The sequence below is a fragment of the Chelmon rostratus genome, chromosome 2 (assembly GCF_017976325.1).
Source record: "Chelmon rostratus isolate fCheRos1 chromosome 2, fCheRos1.pri, whole genome shotgun sequence".
NCBI classification, from domain to species: domain Eukaryota; kingdom Metazoa; phylum Chordata; class Actinopteri; order Chaetodontiformes; family Chaetodontidae; genus Chelmon; species Chelmon rostratus.
Genome location: NC_055659.1, coordinates 3,530,253 through 3,550,593, shown reverse-complemented (window position 1 = coordinate 3,550,593; position 20,341 = coordinate 3,530,253). Strand labels below are relative to the sequence as shown.

General features: G+C 42.4%; 1 protein-coding gene across 1 annotated transcript in view; it reads right to left on the bottom strand.

Annotated features, from left to right (window-relative positions):
• ptprt (protein tyrosine phosphatase receptor type T) overlaps window positions 1-20,341 on the bottom strand; it is a 312,082-nt gene that overhangs the window by 27,796 nt on the left and 263,945 nt on the right. The window contains exons 24-25 of the mRNA XM_041962443.1: window positions 18,903-18,990; window positions 160-245 (exon numbers count right to left, since the gene is read on the bottom strand). Coding sequence (XP_041818377.1) covers window positions 160-245; window positions 18,903-18,990 — 174 coding nt within the window. The remainder of the gene's footprint in view (window positions 1-159; window positions 246-18,902; window positions 18,991-20,341) is intronic.

Here is a 20,341-nt window from a genome sequence, read left to right as displayed (position 1 = left end):
AGGTAAGGTTGCCCTATGGTTAGAGATACAGAAAAGCATCGGGTTGGGATGGTGAGGGGCTAAGAAATGAGGATCCTTATGCTCCAGCTGATCACAAGCATTAAAAAACAAATGTGTGTGTGTGTGTGTGTGTGTGTGTGTGTGTGTGTAAAAACTCACATCAATATAATTGGCGTTGATGTAGTCAGAGTGGGGGTCTCCGTCCAGCAGCTGCAGTCGGACTCTGGTGTGATCATCTGTGGGGTCAGATAGCACAAAAATACAACAGGCCTAAAGTTACATTTACCCACAGATCGGAGCAGCTAACTGACTGGATGGGGACTAACTAACCCGCCAGACCCAAACTGATGAAACTGTCTGAACCAGGACTATGACGCCACTGCTTCCTGTGAAAATTATTACAATGACCCATGTGTACGTTTACCTAAAAGGCAACCTGTAGTTATGCAGAATCCCCTTTAGTGGCAATGAAGAGTCTTGAATGAGTGTACACAGCATGTCGATTTGACACTCGAGACCATGACCACGTCCTCTACCAACAGTGCTTTCTCTTTCCCAGGAAGGGAGTCTTTCCTTTACTGTAACCAAGTAGATTTAAGCCGAACCATGACCACAGAAATGCTATATCACCAATCATCTGGCTGGTTGACTCTTTCAGTAAGAGCAACCAGGGTTTGGTTGTGCATAGTTTCATTCAGTCGCTTCATTTTGTTTTCACTTCTGCTCATGTGGCCTCAGTGCAGAGCCACTCAGACGAGAGGAATGGGCATGACAGGAACAAAAACCCAAGTCAAACATTGTGCACAGGACTCCGCAATTCAGATAAATAACAAACATCATTTAGGGTGATGGGACAAACACAGTTTCCATTATGAGCTGCCTCTATCAGCAAACACTTGTTTATTTACTGCCAAATAATCCATAACCAATAACTTGCAACAGTGTGATGATCAATGGAAAATCTTTGATTAATGTCTCTGTTCTCATTCTGGTTGCTCATAACAACCCTCTGCGTCGTCTCCTGGTGATTCACTCCACTCTGCTGATGTTTATGTCCACAAGTCACAGACAATCGGCAAAAATCAGAACAAAGTCCACAAGGTTTAAAACTGCTCATCCTCCGCTCTGTTGCATGCAGACATGTGAGAAACGTGAGATTAGAAGTATTTTCTCACAGGTCTGTCCATATATTACACCCTGATTCTTTTAAATTACAACTCATTTTTCCAATTAAAAATCTAAAGCACCATTTTTATGAAAATAGTGTTTAGTTTTACTAATTGTGTTCAATGAATGACGTGTTTTTACATTTCTCTTCCCAGGCAGGAAGTGATACTGTATATTTTATGGTTGTAGCCACATGCATGAAGGTTGTCAACAGATGTAGTTAGTACAAGCATGGCTAGACGGACACACAAAAGCGCCAATCATAGAAACTCAAAATGCATAAACAGATGTTTAAACTACTGTATAGGACCATGTGTTTAATTTACAAGTTCAGTGACTGAAGTGGTGCAGAAATACCAGAGCAATAGCTTAGTTTGATCATAATAGTGGAAATAAATCTACACTTTTACAAATCACCACTCGAAAACAATACAAAACAAATACCGTATATGCTTGCTTTAAGTACTGGATTATGTCTATGAGTCATTCACAGCAGCACAACCTTTGCTCAGCGGTGCGTCGAAGTACACGTGACCAAAAAGTAAATCTTCTTTTCTCACTTCCTATTCCAATGCCAGTTATTTTGTCGTGTGCCATCCATGTTATTAGGATGCACGGGGGTGGAATTACGGCTAATAGCAGGCAGTGATTTTGTTCAGTCGTAACGTGGCAACGGCAGGTAATTGCAGATGAAGCGGACATGATTTAGTCTGATTATCTCTATTTTTTTCTCCCTCGCTCTGATATTTTTCTTTCTTATGTTGATATGCTCCAGGTCACCCCTCCTATTTTCATTCTCCGAGACATATGACCATATTATAATGACGCCGCTGCTACAAATAAGAATAATTTGTTCAATTCTTTAATCTTTTTTTTTTTTTTTTTTTTGGGGGGGGGGGGGGGGGGGATGATGAAGAAGATGATGAGTGAATGGGAGATGATATGGAAAAAAAAGATGAGAGAAGGAGAGAAGTAAAAATGAAGAGGTGGAGCAGATACTGGCAAGTATCAGGTGGGATGGGGGAGGAAAGAGAATGGGGGCTGGGAGAAAAGGGGGGTGGGTGAAAAAAAACTGGCAACAGAGGGAACAGGAAACAAAAAAGGGATCACCTCAGTGTTTCTTTGAAGTCATTGAAATGCTAATGCGTATGACTTTACTGACAGATGCAAAGCCGCAGCCGGGTGGAACACTTGAAGTAAGCGGCTAATGTTAGCCTGCAAGCTAGTCTGTTAGCTGCAAGAAAGACGAACAACGTTGTTAAAAGGTTTCCACTTTAGAAGAATTTCATCTCCTGAAACTCACAAGTTGGTATTTCAGGAGCTAATTATAGCCTGAAAAGGAAGTTCTATTCAACGATGCCCCCCCGCCAGGCCTATAGCTTCACATTTACAATATAGCTGAAAAAATCCTTCTGCACAGGTGGGATTTTTTTTTCACCTGCTTCGAATCAAAGCTCAAATTAAGCTGTCTCAAAAAGAAATTCTGCCTCGAAAACAGAGCTTTTATGTGAGCAGATCTACTGTATGGCCGATGACTCATACAGCCAATTGTAACCCATTTCCTCTGTGTTTATAGTGGGGGGCCTGAGGGTAATCATTTTGTCAAGTAGGCGTTAACATTTTTGGGTTTGGGTGAATATCTTACAATAGATGTGTGAATTTTCAGGCAGGATGGCATTAGAAGAGGCTTCATGCGGAGTAAAAATAATCAGAAGTAGCAGAAAATTGCAGAGGCTTACTTTGTCTCTTGTTTTTAATCAACATGCAAAAAGTTTTCTTTTTCATCATCCAGTATTTTTATAAATCTTTTCTTCTTTTTACAACCTGGAAGTCTAAATAAATAAGGCTACAGAGACATATTTGCAGAATATGTTTACCAGCTTTCTGCAGCTTTCAACCACAGTATTGTTCCATATTTTGATTTAACACGAGAACACTGACCTGACCTGACTGGAAGACAACAGATTCTGCATCCAAGATGTCTCATGAAGGCCCCGACAAAAGACAGCATGTCACACTTTTTCTGCTTTCTGCTGCCTGATGCGAGGACGTCTGTGATGATCTATATGACGCCCCCTCCTTTCGAGTCATGAAAGATCATAAGCTGATGGGTCGGGTTCAGACCTGCACTCTGATGTGCCTCTCGGCCAAATCATAACAGGAATTTCAGGCACCGTGACCGCCTAATGGGTCGTAAGGAACATCAGGAGAGACGTATCGTAGTCTGATTCCAAGCTTATAACCCCAGAAAAGTATCCAATCTCACTATAAGTATGACACAGAAACCTTTCGATGATGGTACAACCCTACTTTTGGCTGCTTTATATGAATACAGCTCGCTCCACTGGTACTGAACAGTATCACTGAACATATATCATTAATTCAGAAGAGCATATGATACTGAGTCTTGCAAGAAATCCCCGCCTTGATTATCATCTCCAGGATCACCTTGAGGAGAATTATTTGTACAGCTTCTATCAGAGTAATTTTCTAGCTCCGGCTGAGAGGCAACAATGATGGCAGCATGACTCCACTCTGCTGGTACAAGATACTGTCATCAGCTATCAGCTCATCCACACTCTTACAACTCACACTCTCTCACACACACTCACACACTGCACGCAAAAACAAACGCAACAGGGGGTAGTCTGCCAGCCTTCTGCTCTTTCTCCTCCTCTCTCTTTCTTCTCTTCATGTGACGACTCCTTTTCGGCCTCCTTCCACCACTGTCTGCATCTCCTCCTTCCCTCCTCCGTCCTCCTTCATTTACCTTTTCTCCCCGGCTCCCCCTCTCTCTTGCCCCACACTGTCTCTCTCCTTCAGACAGCGGTAATTACACAGGGCTGGTGTCAGGCTGTCATAACACCAGAGCCACAGATATGAGGCTGGAGGGAGGGAGGGGCGCTTTCTACTTCTCTCTGCCCAGGGAGGGGAGCTTCTAATTGGGCTAAGATGGCAGGAGGTACTGGCTTGCAAACACTGCAGATCTGGACACAGGCCACAGGTTTGAAGCGGCTGACTGTGTGTGTGTGTGTGTGTGTGTGTGTGTGTGTGTGTAACCCAGTCTCTTCAATCTGCAAACAAATAACACAGCTTTAGACTTTTGAACAGCATGCAGTGCATACGGCAGGTGATATGCCAGTCCTTCCCATTTACTTCTGTAGAGAAGACTCGGAGCTAAATACCACATGTAAAAAATCAGTGGCGTAGTATAAAGAGCGACAAAGTCCACAGAAAGGGAGGTTGGGGTTCATGGATGGGTCAAACAAACACAGGATTTTCACCCAGGAGACCAGTATTCATGTCCAGTGTAAAACCAAAAGTCTACGTTGAGTCATTTTAAATGTTTGTATGTTAACTTAACTCACTTATTACTACTGTTTGCTATTTTATTATTATGTATATATTTTTTTACTGCTCGTTTGTTCTTTATAGTCATATTTCACAATTTTTCACTTATTTCACTGTGTGTAATGCTGCTGCTGCACTGCAATTTCCAAGCTTGGGATAAATCTATCTATCTCTCTATCTCTCTCTCTCTATCTATCTAACGGATGTAACATATCTAACTTATGTCACATGTATAACTAAACTTAACGTACTTTAACTTTTAACGTATTTTAACCCACACCCTGATCTTTCCTAAACCTAACAAAGTAGTTTTCTTGCTTAAAGCATATAAAATACTGAGACCGTTTGAGGTAAACCACGTTTGTTTTTGTTACCATGACGAGGTCACCTGATTTATCTTTGAAATTATAAATATCATAAATGGCCTAAATATGAATATAGATGGACTAAATATAGATTGCCTGAACCTCATTATAGATATAGATAGAGAGGTAGAGAATGCTTAGATGTGCCATTAAAATATGTATTAAAAACATAATATAAATATAATATTAAAAAACATAAGTAAAATAGTCATTATCTGTAGTATTACCTTTATTTATTTATTTATTTAACTTGGACTAGAGTAAGGCTTCACGCTGCGGTCCCGTTGTGTTTTCCAGCTAATATGACCCAGATACAGTCTGCAGGCATCTATTTGCAAAACAATGTGGAAATAAAAACCTTCTACTTCAATGAGAAACTTCAAAAGAGACCAAAACCACATGTGTTCTCCACTCAAGAACAGCTTTACATATATATATACAAATATACATATATAGAAGAAATTCAACTCTGGCTGGATCTCAGTATACCTGAATGATCCGCCTGTCTCATTGATCTAGACTGAGATATACTGTAGATACAGAGCAGACATGTGCACTCAGGCTCATGTTGGCATCTGCCGTACTGGAGCAACAACAAAGTCATCAGAAGCTGCGGTGTCCAAGGGCGAAGGGTCGCGAACCCATTACTCATTAATGAGCTCCACTCCTCTGTTGGGTCTCCCTCTCCTCATAACCTTGCAACTCCCCCAACCCCCTTCCTCTCCTGGCTTCTCCTCTCCTCTCCTCTCTCCTCTCTGCTTCTGGTTCGGTTCCATTTTCTCTCTTTGTGTCTCGCCTTCTTTTCTAGCCTCTTCTTTCCCAAGTCTTGTCGTTACCCCGGCAGCCGCTGTTAAAGTTTTGTCGGGGAGAAGTTGTTAACTCGAGGGGGCCCAGAAAAGGCCACACAAAATAGACTTCTGTGTTTTTATCTGGGAGAGATTCGCAGGGGCAGACGAATGCAGCAGAGAGCTGTAATTTGGAGACATCAGATCAGATTGTATGTACTAAGAGCCTGCACACAGCCGCTGCACACGAAATAAAATGAGAGGGCAGCATCAGCACCTAATGACTGCTGTCGTACCGCAACAGAGAGCGGGAGCAGCTGCATCTGTGGCTGTTGAAGATCAAAGGTCATGATGACGTTTTATATTGCATATCACCAGAAATAAGACTGAAATATCTTAATTGGAGCAGGAGATATATATCTATACAGATCTATAGAATCATTATGCTCCAGTTCCATGAATATACTGCTTTTTTTATTGCTTTATAAGGCCAGTGTCTACCTCAGATTATTCTTGCTCGATGAGGCAAGAAGACATTTCAGAAATGCTAATGCTATATACTGCTGAAAACCTCCTCTAGAAACAGTATGAATGAAATCCTTCTACCCTGAATGGCCCAACTCGGATCATATTTGGAAATTTAATGATCTACGACCTTTACTGAGCTTTGTATTAGAGACTAGAAAGGCTTTGCTGCCTCTCCTGCAAACCTCAGCTTTCTCAACTTTCCTTTTTTTCCTCCCCAACAATCCTGAGATTTGGGAATTTAATTGTGTTTCCAACAAGAGGACATTTCTATGTAACTCATGGGTGTTGAGTATTTCCACCGCACATAATTTAACCGTTGTGTGTTTTGTTGCTTGTTTGATAAGAATGGACTTTGTTATGGAAGTAAAATCAAACATATCGCTTCACTAAATAGCAGTATGACAAAGGCTTTGTGGTTCGGGAAAAGAACTTGGCAGCTAAAATGTGATATCGCTGAAACTGCGGTGGCTTTGGTTTTTATTTTCAAGAGCGCTGGACAAAGTAATTGCTGGGTCATTGATACTGAACAAAAACCTTATCAACCTCTTGCAGATATATTATGGTCATTTGAGCTATGAGGCAGTTAAAACCTCTACTTATTGCCTCTTTTATATTCCATTGTCTTTCCAGCTGCCTGAAAAGAGCAGGAACGTGTAGCAGAGCTTGCTGTTGGAGAGAGAAGAATTTAACGCTTCAATATGTCCATTAGGTTTTATTTTACAATGCTGGAGAGAAGCTAGGGTAGATTATACAGTATCATGGCAGTGGCACTAATGCAGTCCAAATGCATGATGGGAGACTTCTGCCACAAATACTGTCTCACACACACCCTTTTATAAATAACATCCCCTCTCCCTTTGACCCTTCTCTTATTTCCTGTGACGACGATGGAGGTTAAACGATCGTCAGCATTCGGGGATCTGGATGTGAAACGCTACGCCTTCATCGCTTGTCGCTCATGTGTTTAAAAAGGCATCAGCTAGAAGCTCAGAGGAGTTTAGTGGCAGTCACATGTCACAAAGCACAAGCGCTCACATGCGCCGAAAGATAAGAAGCAAAGTTAGTCGTTAACTACACCGCTGTGCACAGGCACAGCTCTGCTAAGTGTCCACATAAACAGATGGTGCTGGTATTTCACAGGGAGGCGAAAACCGCTCACAGTAGCAAGTTGAAACCGCTGAACAAGATGTTTTACTCCTCTGTCCTCGCCTTTCCTCTCATCTCCTCTCTTCTTCTCCTCCTTCTGCTCTCCTCGCCTCCTTTTTCAGTAGCCACTAAGCAGGGATTGTGTCTGTCACAGATATACTTAATCAGTTAACTCCCTATGGAGCTCAACTCACTCACGGCATAGACTCCGCTGTCAGCCCGGCTCAAGGCATTAGGGAATTTAATAGCATGTGTGATTGAGTGTAAGTGTGTGTGTGTGTGTGTGTGTGAGAGAGAGAGAGACACTGAGTAGCGTGTAAGTGTGTTAAAGTGTGTCTTTCTCCACTTGCCTGTACGCTCGTATGTTCTGGAACAACTTCAGGATGTGCGCTGAAAGGTTTGAAAGTATTCCAGCAGTGTTTCAGTGTTCGAGTGATGTGTGTGTTCCACTGTCAGCAACTCTGTATGCACTGTGTCGGTGTGTGTGTGTGTGTGTATGTGTGTGTGTGTTGAAGGGTATTATAGTGTGTAATAGCCTATTAAGACCAGAGCTCCCTGCAGCTGATGTGTCAAACAACTCAGAATGTTGTTGACTTACGCACACACTTGTACACACAAACACGTACCTCAAGATGCTGTTTCCAGCTGTTTGAAGGCTTTCAGGAGAGATAGAGAGAGAGAGGAGGAGGAGGAGAGGAGGAGAGGAGGAAGGAGCAGCAGCTTCTTTGCACTTTAAAGCTAGACGGCAGAACTAAATAATTTCATCGTAACATGAAACTGGCTTTCAGTTCTCTTTCGCCTCTTTTCTCGTTCAACTGCAACTTCATTATAAGAATACAAGCTGCTCTTTAGTGTCTTTACAGCACATTTATAGCAATGTGACTGTGTTAGGTAATGCTGCGAATATTACACGAACAACAAACAAAGAATATATATCTGTGACCGTTTCTTTTTCTGTTTAAAGCGAGTAGATGGCAGCTACCACGCAGAGAGATCACGTCCATTTGCGTTGTCCTTTAACCCACGACAGCACAAATGAATCCAGCAAAACACATCACACCAATAATCTCACGTACTGTCAGCTTCAAATTTAGCCGAATGATACTTCATTAACGTCTGCCTGATCAAGGACATGCACACTGAAGAACAAATGACCGCCACCGCCATCAGACTCGAGCAAATATGGTGCCAGTTTGCATAATGTCATTACATGTCGAGTGCCCAGATGCGCTTTTTGCCCCCTTTTTTTTGATTAGTCAAGTTAAGTCAGTTTAATTTTTGCAGCGCAAACTCACAAATGTGTCTCAGAGGACACTACAATCTGTACAGCATATGGATCCCTGTATCATTAGACCGTCCACCCCCTCCTGCATCCACCAGGTTTGACAACAGGCTTTATGAGCCTCTAACTCGGCCCTCCATCCACTATCTTCTCCTTTATGGATAAGAGTCACCTTGAAGAAACCACGGCAGACACGTTTCCACACCTTTGATGTTCACCTACACAGTGACATGTGACATGTCCAATATCAAAGCTCCTGAGCTGATAAAAAAAAAAAAAGTAAATATCAAATTAGGACAGAGCAAATTGATATTTTTCTGGTTGAGGCTGGGGGTCATAAGAAATACATCCCATTAGCCCTTCTTACTTGCAGCAAATCACCTTTTTTCCCACTGACCAACTGACTCACTCTCTCATTAGTGTCCCATTCCTGATTGTCCGAGGAACATTTTCTCTGCAGTAAGTGTTCACCTGCAGCAGGCTGTTCACAAACCAGACGGAGATGGAAAAGATATCTGCATATAAGTGGTGGTATGATAGCACACAGCGACTCATTAGGCATAAAAGGAGTGAATTAGTCGAGCCGAGCTCAGCTTGTTCCTGCGTGTCCTCTTCCTGGTTAAAGTCTGAAATGAAACCGTCACAGCCGCAGCCTGACGATCCACTTTACTGCCTTGTTACTGCAGGAGTTTAGGGGAAGGGTATGTGCCCTGACGGAGGCCTCGTCAAACTAGATGGGTGGCATCCAAAAGAAAGTTAAAATCCTTCTTCTGTGGGTATCTTATAAATGTCTTGACAGCAGCATATCTCATTAATTCTGATTAATTCATCAACAATCAATTATCGCACATTGTTAATGATCACAGCTCGTCATTACCAGCTATCAACGAATATCCAATTGTCAACCCCCTGAAGTTTTAGAAAGATGAATTTAATCACTTATATACTCCACCTTCTAATTAAAAATACAATCATCGTTAAAATCATTATTTCAACGTTTTCATCCAGCGCCTGATGTTTTTTTTTTTTTTGGTGATAAATATAATTGTTAAAAATCTGCATCAAAGTTCTGCATGTATTGTTATTACTGGGGTCTTTGTTACCCCCAACCGCTTCTGAAGGGGAACAATGATTAACAGCAATCACCATCAACAGTATCAATAATACCATGGCTGGCGTTAAAAATCAGCCTCATTATCACCATTATCAGTGTGCCTCTCTCCCGCTGGGAGCTGCAACAGAAACCATTTCATCATCTGGTAGTGGGGGGCTGGCAAGCGTAATCAGTCTTTCCTTGAGAATGATTTTCTTCCTGTTTGTCTCGTTTTATTTTTTTTACACTACAGCAACCACGACTTCTACTCAAAGAAGAGGAATCAACACAAGAGAAGAAGAATGGACGCCCACACTGGGGTGGAAATTACCTCCGTTTAATTACAACCACGACACAACAGTGTGCTTCCAACTTTGTGGCAAGAGTTTGAGAAAGGCCTTCTCTGACTGAATTCATCTCAAATCTTCAAAACCAGACAGTCCAGTAGTTTGGGGGCAGCCGTGGCCTAGAGGTTGGAGAAGCGGCTTGTGAAGGGAGGGTCCCCCCACCGGACTGGCAGAGAAACTTGGGTGTGGTGGAGTATCTCCATTAGCCGGCTGATGTGCCCTTGAGCAAGGCACTTAACCCCCCATATGCTCCCCGGGCGCCTGATGCGGCAGCCCACTGCTCCTGTCTGTTCACTGCCAGGTTCAAACCATCACATATGAGTGTAATGTTTCCCACTCCCACGCACGGTTCAGCTCTCTGTGTGTACATACTGAAACATCGCACTCTTAATGGGGCCATTCCCCAAAATGAATACTTTTACTTTTAATACTTTATGTACAATTAACTAACTTAAATTAAATATTTCTGTGTATTGCTACATTTATATAATTAAACAACACTGCATAATATGTTGTCATCACTCTAAATCCTTACTGGCTTGAAAATAAAACAAATAAATTTACTAGCTCACAATAACATGCCGCCTGCTTCAGAGTGCAACCTTCATTTTTTAGTTATATTTAGCAATACAGATTTATTTCAACATGAGAATACGCATTTGCAAAACCTTTGCCATGACAAAAGAGAAGTTTGCAAAACACAAATTCTTACTGTAGGTCTGCAGGTGGAGTAGCGTCGCAGCAGTGCTGCACTGCTTCAAGCAATCAAGCGCAAACTAGACTGCTGTGATCTGTACAAGCCTGAGTGTAGAGTGTGTGTGAGTGCATGGAGTAGTGTGTGTGTGTATGTGTGTGTAGACTGCAGGTATACGACTTTCTTATTCACGAAATTTGTATGTGCTACCATGAGTGTACAGAGTGTGTGTTTATTTGTGTAATTGTGTGTGTGTGTGTGTGTGTGTGTGTGTGCATGTGACAGCTTGGGGGATGCTAATATTTGTTGTGGTTCTTTGGTCAAACACTTCAGAGGAGTTGTTGGCGTTCTGACTTCAGAGCAGCTCGGCAGACGTGTTGAGAATCAGCGCCAGAGAGGATAAGAGAGGAGGAGAGGAGTCAGCTGCATATGAAGCTAACGCTAACACACACACACACACACACTCACACGCACAAAAACACACACTTGTGCTTGTTTCAAAACCTTCTCTCCTTGCTTTGTTTCATACACAAACATGTACACACTCACAGAAACAAGATGCCCTCACCCTCTCGTTTACTCTCCCTCTCACACTCTCTCTCTCTCTCTCGCACACACACACACACACACCTCTGCTGTAATGAGAAGCAACATGATGCAGCAGGGGGTGCTGATTATGCCAGCGATGCTTGGAGGTTTAACACTGGGTGAAGGGTGGGTGTGTAACACCACCTGGCAAAGACTGACAGCCTGTGTAATGATTCTCATTCACCTGAACACCGGTACACATTAGTGAATGGAAAGAGGGCTTTGGGGTGAGTTGGTGCATGTGTATTAGAGGCAGACAGGAAGAATATAGATTCATGATGGAGAAGAGAGGCAAGGGATGAGGAGGAGTAATGCGAGGTCAAAGAAGTGCAGGAAAAAGATGAAACTCACAGGTGAAGAAGAGAGAGGTACGACAGAGCCACAGATGCTGGAAAATAAAGTGAATAGATAAAGTTCAGACAGGACGTCAGAGAGAAGAGAGGCATCGAGAGAGGGGAGGAGAGACAGCGGAGAAAATAAACATGAGACAGGGAAGACAAAAGATAAATAGAGATGAGGAGGAGAAGAGGAGCACACAGTGGCATCAAGCTACATTCAGACCGACCATGAAGTAGATTTTCACCTTGACTGCTGTATTTAAGTATTTTCCGCGTCTCATCTCTATAAACAACCTATGCATTGACTGTATGGGCCTTCGCTGTACTGCAGCGAGCCTGCATCCCTGTCTGCGTCTTTATGTGCCATCTCAGACTGTCGATGAAGTCATCTCAAATCTTCAAAACCAGACAGTACAGTAGTTTTTCTCATTGTTCTTCTTGTCTGCGCAGGTTAAGAAAAGCAGCGTCATACAGCTGAAAACAACAAAGACCATGTCCTTGTGTCAATTTGTGTAACCAACCGCTAACCAGTATCTTTTCACATCTTTTTATTGGCTTATATGCGCCCTGTTACCTTCAAAATCCTGCTTATGCCTCCTCTAAACGTAACTTTGGAAAGTCGAACAGAGAGCCAGAGAAAGAAGGCGACAGAGGAAAGTGAGAAAATAAAGTTGAGCGAGTAAAAAAGAGGAGAAGCGAAGAGGACAGACAGACACCTGTTTCTCAAACACTCAACAAAATACTAATGTAAGTTATTTATAAGATAGTTCTCACTGCCTATGAGGCTTTAAGCTTTCAATCAGCTCCTCTTGGAGAGAGCAAAAGTGCAGCAATTGTTGCTCAACCACACAAAAGAAAAGTGGGTGTATATGTATATTTGGACGCAGGCAGAAGCTCAGAGGGGGCGAATGGAATCAAAACTCTCCAGAGTTAAATTGGTTAAAGACATTAAAACAACAGACTGCTTGTCTGAGAGAAGTATATCATATCCAATAAAGAAAACCTTTATTTTCTGAGGTTTATTGTGCAGTATTCCCAGTGATGAGGAAGAAAAAGAAGCAGCGTGAAGAAATCAATGAGCAAATCAATGATCATTACAAATTCACGGGTTAGGCCGACTGTTTCTGAGTGTTACATTAAACAAACATCACGGCGACTTCAGACTCCGTGTTATTCTTTTTATGCGGCTCTAGAGAAACGATCAGTGCTGACTTCATCTGAATTACAATGACAGTGGGAGCGTCACTGATATTTGCCATTAGAATAAAACACATCTTAGTCCAGCAGGAACTCATCTCATGTTGCCACGAGTGATACAGGATTGTTTTTTGAATTGAATTGATCGGGTAAAATATGAAGAAGACTTTGTGTATCTTTTAGAAGTGGAGGCTAACACTGCTATTGCCAACTACCAATTTTTTTTTCTTGACATCTAAATGAAAACGTTTTGAGTTTTAATTATGTTAAACTTGCCCACTAAGCTTCTAAGTGCTTAAAAAGGCAACTGGATCTGTTCTTGAAGACATTTCGCCCTCAGTTCAGGCTTCTTCAGTTCTGAGTGGCGGGCGGGGATTCTCATCTATCCTCTTGCAGTCCTAAGATCCCTCCCCAGGCGGCTTAACACCCGTTCACACCATGACTCTCATGACCCTAGCAACTCACGTGACAGCTAGGTGTGCCCACAAGGGCTCTCAAGGTGTTAGACCTGAAGTAGCCTCATGGATGAGAGGTGAAACATCTTCTAGGACCTCAAGCAAGTCCAGTAGCCTTTTTAAGCACTCAGAAGCACAATGACCTGGATGAATGAGGATGAATGATCTCGCCTACTGAGCTTTGACTTTACTAGCATGTTTATCTTTAATCTTTAACTTGTACAGAGAGTCGGGCAGAGGGATTACGTTTCTAGAAATGAGCAGTGTAAAAGCCTGTTCACACCAGGATTTATAGGACAAAATTATGCATCAAAATAAATTAATTTTTCAGATTAGCTGTGCTGCACCTTTTATAGACTGTTAGCTACGAACAGTCTAAGGGCAACTAAGTGCACAAGCTCAGAGAGTTTGTTTTTCCTCTTCAGTACATTTTTTATTGAACAAAATGGGACAACAGTGAAAAAAAACTGGAAACAGGAGACCGAAATGCCGAGAAGATCTGGCAGCTATTGGGACTGACTAGCATTAGCTTGGTCATGCTGGCTAGTGAGTTTCAGCGGTCCACCAACAAGCCCGGTGAGTAATCACTGTGTCACCAAGCTAGCAGCCCACCTAGCTCACATGGAGTGAACGCCACTTTGTGGTGTCACTGCTGCTTTATTGTGTTCATTAAAAAGGTTCAGGCTATTCAGCTCAGCATTTCCTGAGGACAAAGATTAGCGACCAGTTAGCTCTAAAATAGAGGGGGAAAACACACCTTCCAACAATTTTCTATTCAAATGTTGCATCTGCTTATTTGGTTGGCTTGCCACGCGATCACCTGGGTTTGTTCAGTCTGACACACAGAATGAACCCAAATAAAAACACTTGGGATGTGACGATGGTTTTGTCTTGTTCAACACGACGCTGCAGAGGAGCGATCAGGTAAATATTAAAGGTGAATGCTGAGATATGTTAAAAATAGACATGTAAAGCACCTGCTGACGCACTTCTTGTCTTTACTGCCTGAGAACGGCGCCGAATGGAGAAGAGACTGTGCTGCATCGCATCCCGACAAGCACAAATACACACAGATACGCCATGCAGGAGTGCACATGATGACCAACAACACACCTAAACGTCTTCTTCACCTTAATTCTCCTTGATGACACACAGACCTACGCTCACATAAATACACACACACACACACACATACCTGCTCTTTGTACATATGTAAATGCTTGCCAATAAATTTTGTTTATTTTGAAGGCATGCCTCTGTTGAATTATAAATGACCATATGGGAAGGTTGTTCTATGAACTGCGGGCTGAGAAGGAAGAAAAAAGAAGGAGAGGAAGAAATGACGAGGAGGGGAAGGAGTCGAGGGAGGAGGAAATAGAAGCAGACAGATGCCCGTAATGAGGAAACACTACTGCGCTTTGCCTCAACCCATATACTGTCAGAGGTAATCACACAGGATGAATGGATGGATAGAGAGCAGAGGAAAGAAAGAAAGGAAAGGTGAGGAAAAAGCTAAGTAGAAGAGAGAGGCATAAGGCAGGTGTGTGGGAGTAAAAGGTAAGAGAAGAGGGGGATTTAAAGTGAAGGCAAAAATGGAGGTTAAAAATTCAAGGAAAGGAGAGGACAGTTGAGATGAAAAGAGTGAGGACGCGAGAGAACAAGGGATGAAAGGGGAGGAGAAGTAAGGATAACAGGGGTGAGCAGATGGAGCACAGGGAAGGTAAAAAAAAAAAGGAAAGATGAGAGGAGACAGAGAAAGAGGGAGAAAGAAAAATAAGATCGATGACCGGAGAGTAACGGGGTGAAAGCTGGCAGAGGAGAGAGAAAAGAGGAAGAAGAGAAAAGAAAGTTGGGAGTGGAAGTGAGGAGGTGGCAGAGGAGAAGAGGAGGGGAAGTGTTGAGGAGATGGAGGACAGGAGGCTGGTAGATTAACATTTATTCAGTGGGCTGAAGGGATTTCAAACGTGGCAGCCACTGTTTGTGTTTGGCAGATGGCCGGAGGAAGAGTGTGTTAACACTTCAACTCAAATCAGCCCTTTTCAAACTGCACCGGAGAGAGGGAGGCGGTGAGGAGAGAGATGAGCGTGATGGACGAGTCACGGAAAGTCTGACGTCCTCACGAGGATGGACAGATTATCGCAGCCGCCTCTGAGGGGGTCTTTAGGGTCAGATCTCGGGCGTTGGTTTAAGTCCCGCAGAGCCAGGCCGCAAATTTAGCTCCGCTCGTTTTGATCCGCCGAAGCTCAATGAGCATTTGCTTGGGTTAGAGGTGCTGTCAATGGATGGAGACCAGAATGACTTTCCAGGCGACTGGATGAGCCTTTAACCAGTAAACACAGCTTTCATCTGAACCTCTTCTTCTGTGAGACTTGAACATGAACCCTTCTAACTGCCTCTCATAGTGCTGCCATTTTTTTCCTTTGTCTTCAGACTTTAAAAACTGGAAAACTGTGATGGATGTTCAGAAAACATGAAATTGCTCCCTGACTCGCACTGAAATTGGTCATTGTGTTTCAGTTTGAAGACGCAGTGAGTCACATCGTCATTTAAACCATTTACCACTAATTTCTGATTGGTCTGCCAGACTCAACTGATGCTAAGAACATAACACCCGCTGCTGAAAAGACTCAGGTTAATTTTATCTAGCTGTATTTTAGTGCATTTTCTGCACATTCTGTTTATTCATTCTCGTTGAATATACGGTCATAATGTCACATCTTTTTCAAAGCAGTGGATAAGTATCGGTTTTCTGCCTCCATAACAGGTCACGGCTCTGTGAAAATATTAAACCTTAATATGCATTCAAGCTACAGTACGGTCACCTTTGTTAAAATTGTTTACATGCTATATAAATAAAGTTTAAACAATTCAAACAATTATGAACAAAGGTAGTGAGAGTGGTGATTGGGGTTGGTGGCAAGGACGCATATCCCATATTCAGAGCTGTGTATTGTGTTTAAGAGAGTTTATCCTATTGCGACACAGTTTACTCTGATATTGTTCAAAGCTCCGTAACAGAAAGTAAATCCACTGTTTTTCAAAAGGGGAATTAAAGTTCAACCTGACTGAAGAAAAAAAAAGACAGAAGACCCTTTTACCCATATTTAAAGTTTTAGCTGCAGCCAGTCGGTCTGCCTGTCTCACCACATTTCCTTCTTCTAATAAAGACAGCGCACAAAGTCGTTTCCCCGGGGGCCTCTTAAAACATTTTCTCAAGAAAATGAGCCTTTGTACAATCACAGCAAGCAAGATGGACAGTTTCCATTACCAGGCCCTTGTAATTAAAGGATTTGTACTAATAGCAAATTTATCATAATTCCTGTTGGCTATCAAGTCCTTGACAGGCTATTTCATTTCAGCGCTATGTTTCATTTTAAAGCCTTCAGGTTAGTGCAGTGTCTTTGCCTTGACATCTAAACCCTCGTAATGAGATGTTTTCACATGCACGAATCTGTGCGTGCAAACACACACACACGCACACACACACAATCCTCCATACAGGTCATGAATACGCATGTGGGTCTAATGGCATAGACACACGTGCAGATAGTCATACACACACATTCACATCCCTAAACCATTCAACAACGCAAGAACCTGCTTCTATTGTTCCATCCTAACAGATGCCTGAGGTTGCCTTGTACAAGATAACAAGCACGCACACACACACACACAAACACACACACACACACACACACATCTACAGAACATACAATCAGCCACGTCATTAGTGCACACAAAGTCACAGCAAACACTTGACGCAGTGTCACATTCACTTGCTAATTCACACTCTAATGGCCAAACACAGACACACACAGACACACACACACACACACACACACACACACTCAGGCTACATTCAGTATGTGCCTCCCTCTGCACATCATTACAGAAACCTGTCTTTGCTCCAAAATGAAGCTTCATTTTGACAAAATCTCTGTGCATAAAATAGAGGCTGCAGGCTTTGATCATGAACAAGGATTGAAATAAAATCCCTCTTCAAACTGAAAGTTATAAAGTTTCCTGTACCAGAGTTTTAGAAATTACTTTGAATGGACTTTGATATCACATTCTGACAAAAGAAGAGTCTTATTAAATATGCATATGTATATATTATTTTCTATTAAAGACTTTGTTTTAGTTTGATCAAACTGGTCTCGCTGTCAGAGGAGCTGAGAATGTCAAATGTTCAAGTTAAATGTTATTATCTCCTAAAAGTGCTCTGCCGAGGGTATTGATCCTGGCTAATTTAGCTGCTAAGACCACCTTTTACTGGCATCTGGCTCTCAGCAGGTGCTTATGTCCAACAGTAGGACACATCCAGAGCCGGAGGGAGTCAGTCAGTGACTCGATGAAGGACACTTCAGCAGGGCAGATGGTTGCCAGCACAGAGCTCTGGACCTGTGTCCTCCAGCTGATGGAAGGTCTCTTTACCCAGTACACCTGGTATATCTCAGCACGTTTTATCAAACCAGTGGCTGGACCTCGACTTTTTTCTCCTCCATAATCAGTGCACTGAATTTGTATAAACACTCTCTCTTAGCACTGTTTGGATGCTGCTGCCTGAACTTCGCCAGAAGGAATGTAACATACAGGAAGAATAAGAATTAGAATAATATATATATATGCAAACACTTATAATATTATTATTGTTTGAAGAAGTGAATATCCAAACAGAAGTAAACGAAACATTAAAAATGAAGCATATCAAACTGATACATTAATTAACTGTCAGTCGGGCTGGACACATCATAGAGAAAAGTTTCTGTGTCCAAGTAACGTCCAACTCAGGACAAAAAAATTAAACTATTCCACTGACACTGAATGAATAAGTCCAAACCAAACCAGGCCAGACCAGACCAGACCAGACCAGACCAATAAGCAATAAAATAAATAACTTCAACTAAACAATACTGAACCAATGCTGTCCGAACTAAACCACACCAAACCTCACTAGGGATGTCAACGGTTAACCGCTAACTGGTTTTCCACTGAGAATACACATGTTAGCCTTGCTTGTCCGAGGCCATCGCCCAGTTGGTTTGCCGAATTATTGAAATAGAAATGCTGCCGTCAGCGTGGCAGAGGGCGAGCCAGAGCACGTCATGCCATCGAGAGCTACAGAGACTGAACGTAATGAAAAAACTTCTCAGTTGGAATCATTTCCATAATACTAAGACACTTATGATAATAATCTGAGTCTGACAGACAAACAAACACTTTGAGTGCTTCTTTGATGGTATGCAAACACAAACGGAGGGTACGCGGCTGCCAGCAGCAGCGCTCTCGGTTGGTCTCTATTGGTCACTTGGACACAAAAACAGTGGAAAATAGGGTCCATTTACACATATTTCTAAAGGAAACCCTGACAGGGAGATGCAGTCCAGTGTGCTCCTCAGCTAAAATTAAACCTTTAGTTACTGGTTAATTGTTGTCAGGCTATCCAAACCAGAATTAACCGACGCTGATAAGCCAAACTAAAGTTCTACCGGAGTCAAATCAATATCACGACCACATTCAGCAAACCCTCCGCAGGAGTAGTCATCTATGTCACTGCAGTACTCACAAGCGATGATGTTGCCATAGCGATTCTTGTTGCGGTTCTCGTCCTTTTTGGCCGTTTCCCAGGGTGCCGTCTGTCCTTCTGCCAGGGCCTGAACATAAACGTGCGCACGCACATGCACATACGCACACGCACACACAGACACACACACACACACACACAACAGTTTCATATTGAGGTATGAACACACAGAAATATGCATGCACATATGGCCTGATGCCCAGAGCTTGTACACTGACACATGGGCAGGCAGAGTTAAAACAGTACTATGAATATTAATGAATAGACAGACAACTGATAGGTTGCAACAGACCATACTCTTTACCACTCAGGGCACCGAGGCTATCACGGCTGAAACATTACAGAACTCTGAGTTTTCAGAAGACGGCAATGCTTGCAGGCCAGTCACATGTGATTCAACTTTCAAAACTGAAATAACCAAATAAAAATCTGCACCTAGCTGCTTCCAATTTAAATTCATGATGTAAAGCATAGCTGAAAATGATTTCGATAAACCACTTTTTAATCTTTTTGTGACTCCTCGTTGTCATTCTCTAATAATCTCAAGCTTTCTTCTACGTTATTCAAGTGTTAAAAGGCAGAAGTTCAAATTATGAGCTCAAATTATGAGCAATTGTTCAATTTAATTGAATTGGTCTCACTGTCAGAAGTGGTGAGAAGAAGAGTTAGATGACAGGTTTGTCTGAAGGTAACACTTAAATATAATTTTAGTGCTTTCTGAACTGACTGGAGAGTTTAAAATGCAGAATTTTCAGCTGAATATTCAGAGTGGCAGTGATGTCAAAGTTTATGCGAAAGGAAAACCATGAGCAGTGAGTTTCAGAGTGGATCCAGAAGAACACTTCTCCTCTCCAGACACTGAAGAACTCTCCACCTATTTGCTTTATTGTTAGTTTCCCTGGTAATTTTCTCTAAAAAGCAAAAAAAAAAAAAAGTGGCATTGCTCATTGGCCAACTTTAATGTTCAAAATGTTAGACCTTCCAACCAAATCCCAGATCCGTCGGTCCCAATCAGGCCAGTTTCTCCTTTGGCCAGGCACCTGTTCGCCACATGTCAGCCAAACCTGGGACACTTACGCTGAAAACATAACCCCCTTCAAAATGTATTGGCAGAGGCAATGCGCATGAATTCCTACACCGAATAAAAACACAACCAGCAGTGAAGAGCAACTTGACAATGGATGGAACAGAAATTATTCCTGCATGTCTGAAAGGAAAAAAAAGTGCAGGTGAACACTACAGGAGGTGAGAAAAGACGAAGAGTTTGGGTACTTTGAGCCGTGCGTTTGGTCTGAAAGAGAATATTCTGTCAGTCCTTTGTTGGAGAAGAGAGGACAGATTGTCCTGTCTCCCTGCTGTGATGCTGGCTGGTGTGACGAGCCCTACAAACACAGCAAGGACAAAATGTGCACGTGTGTGTG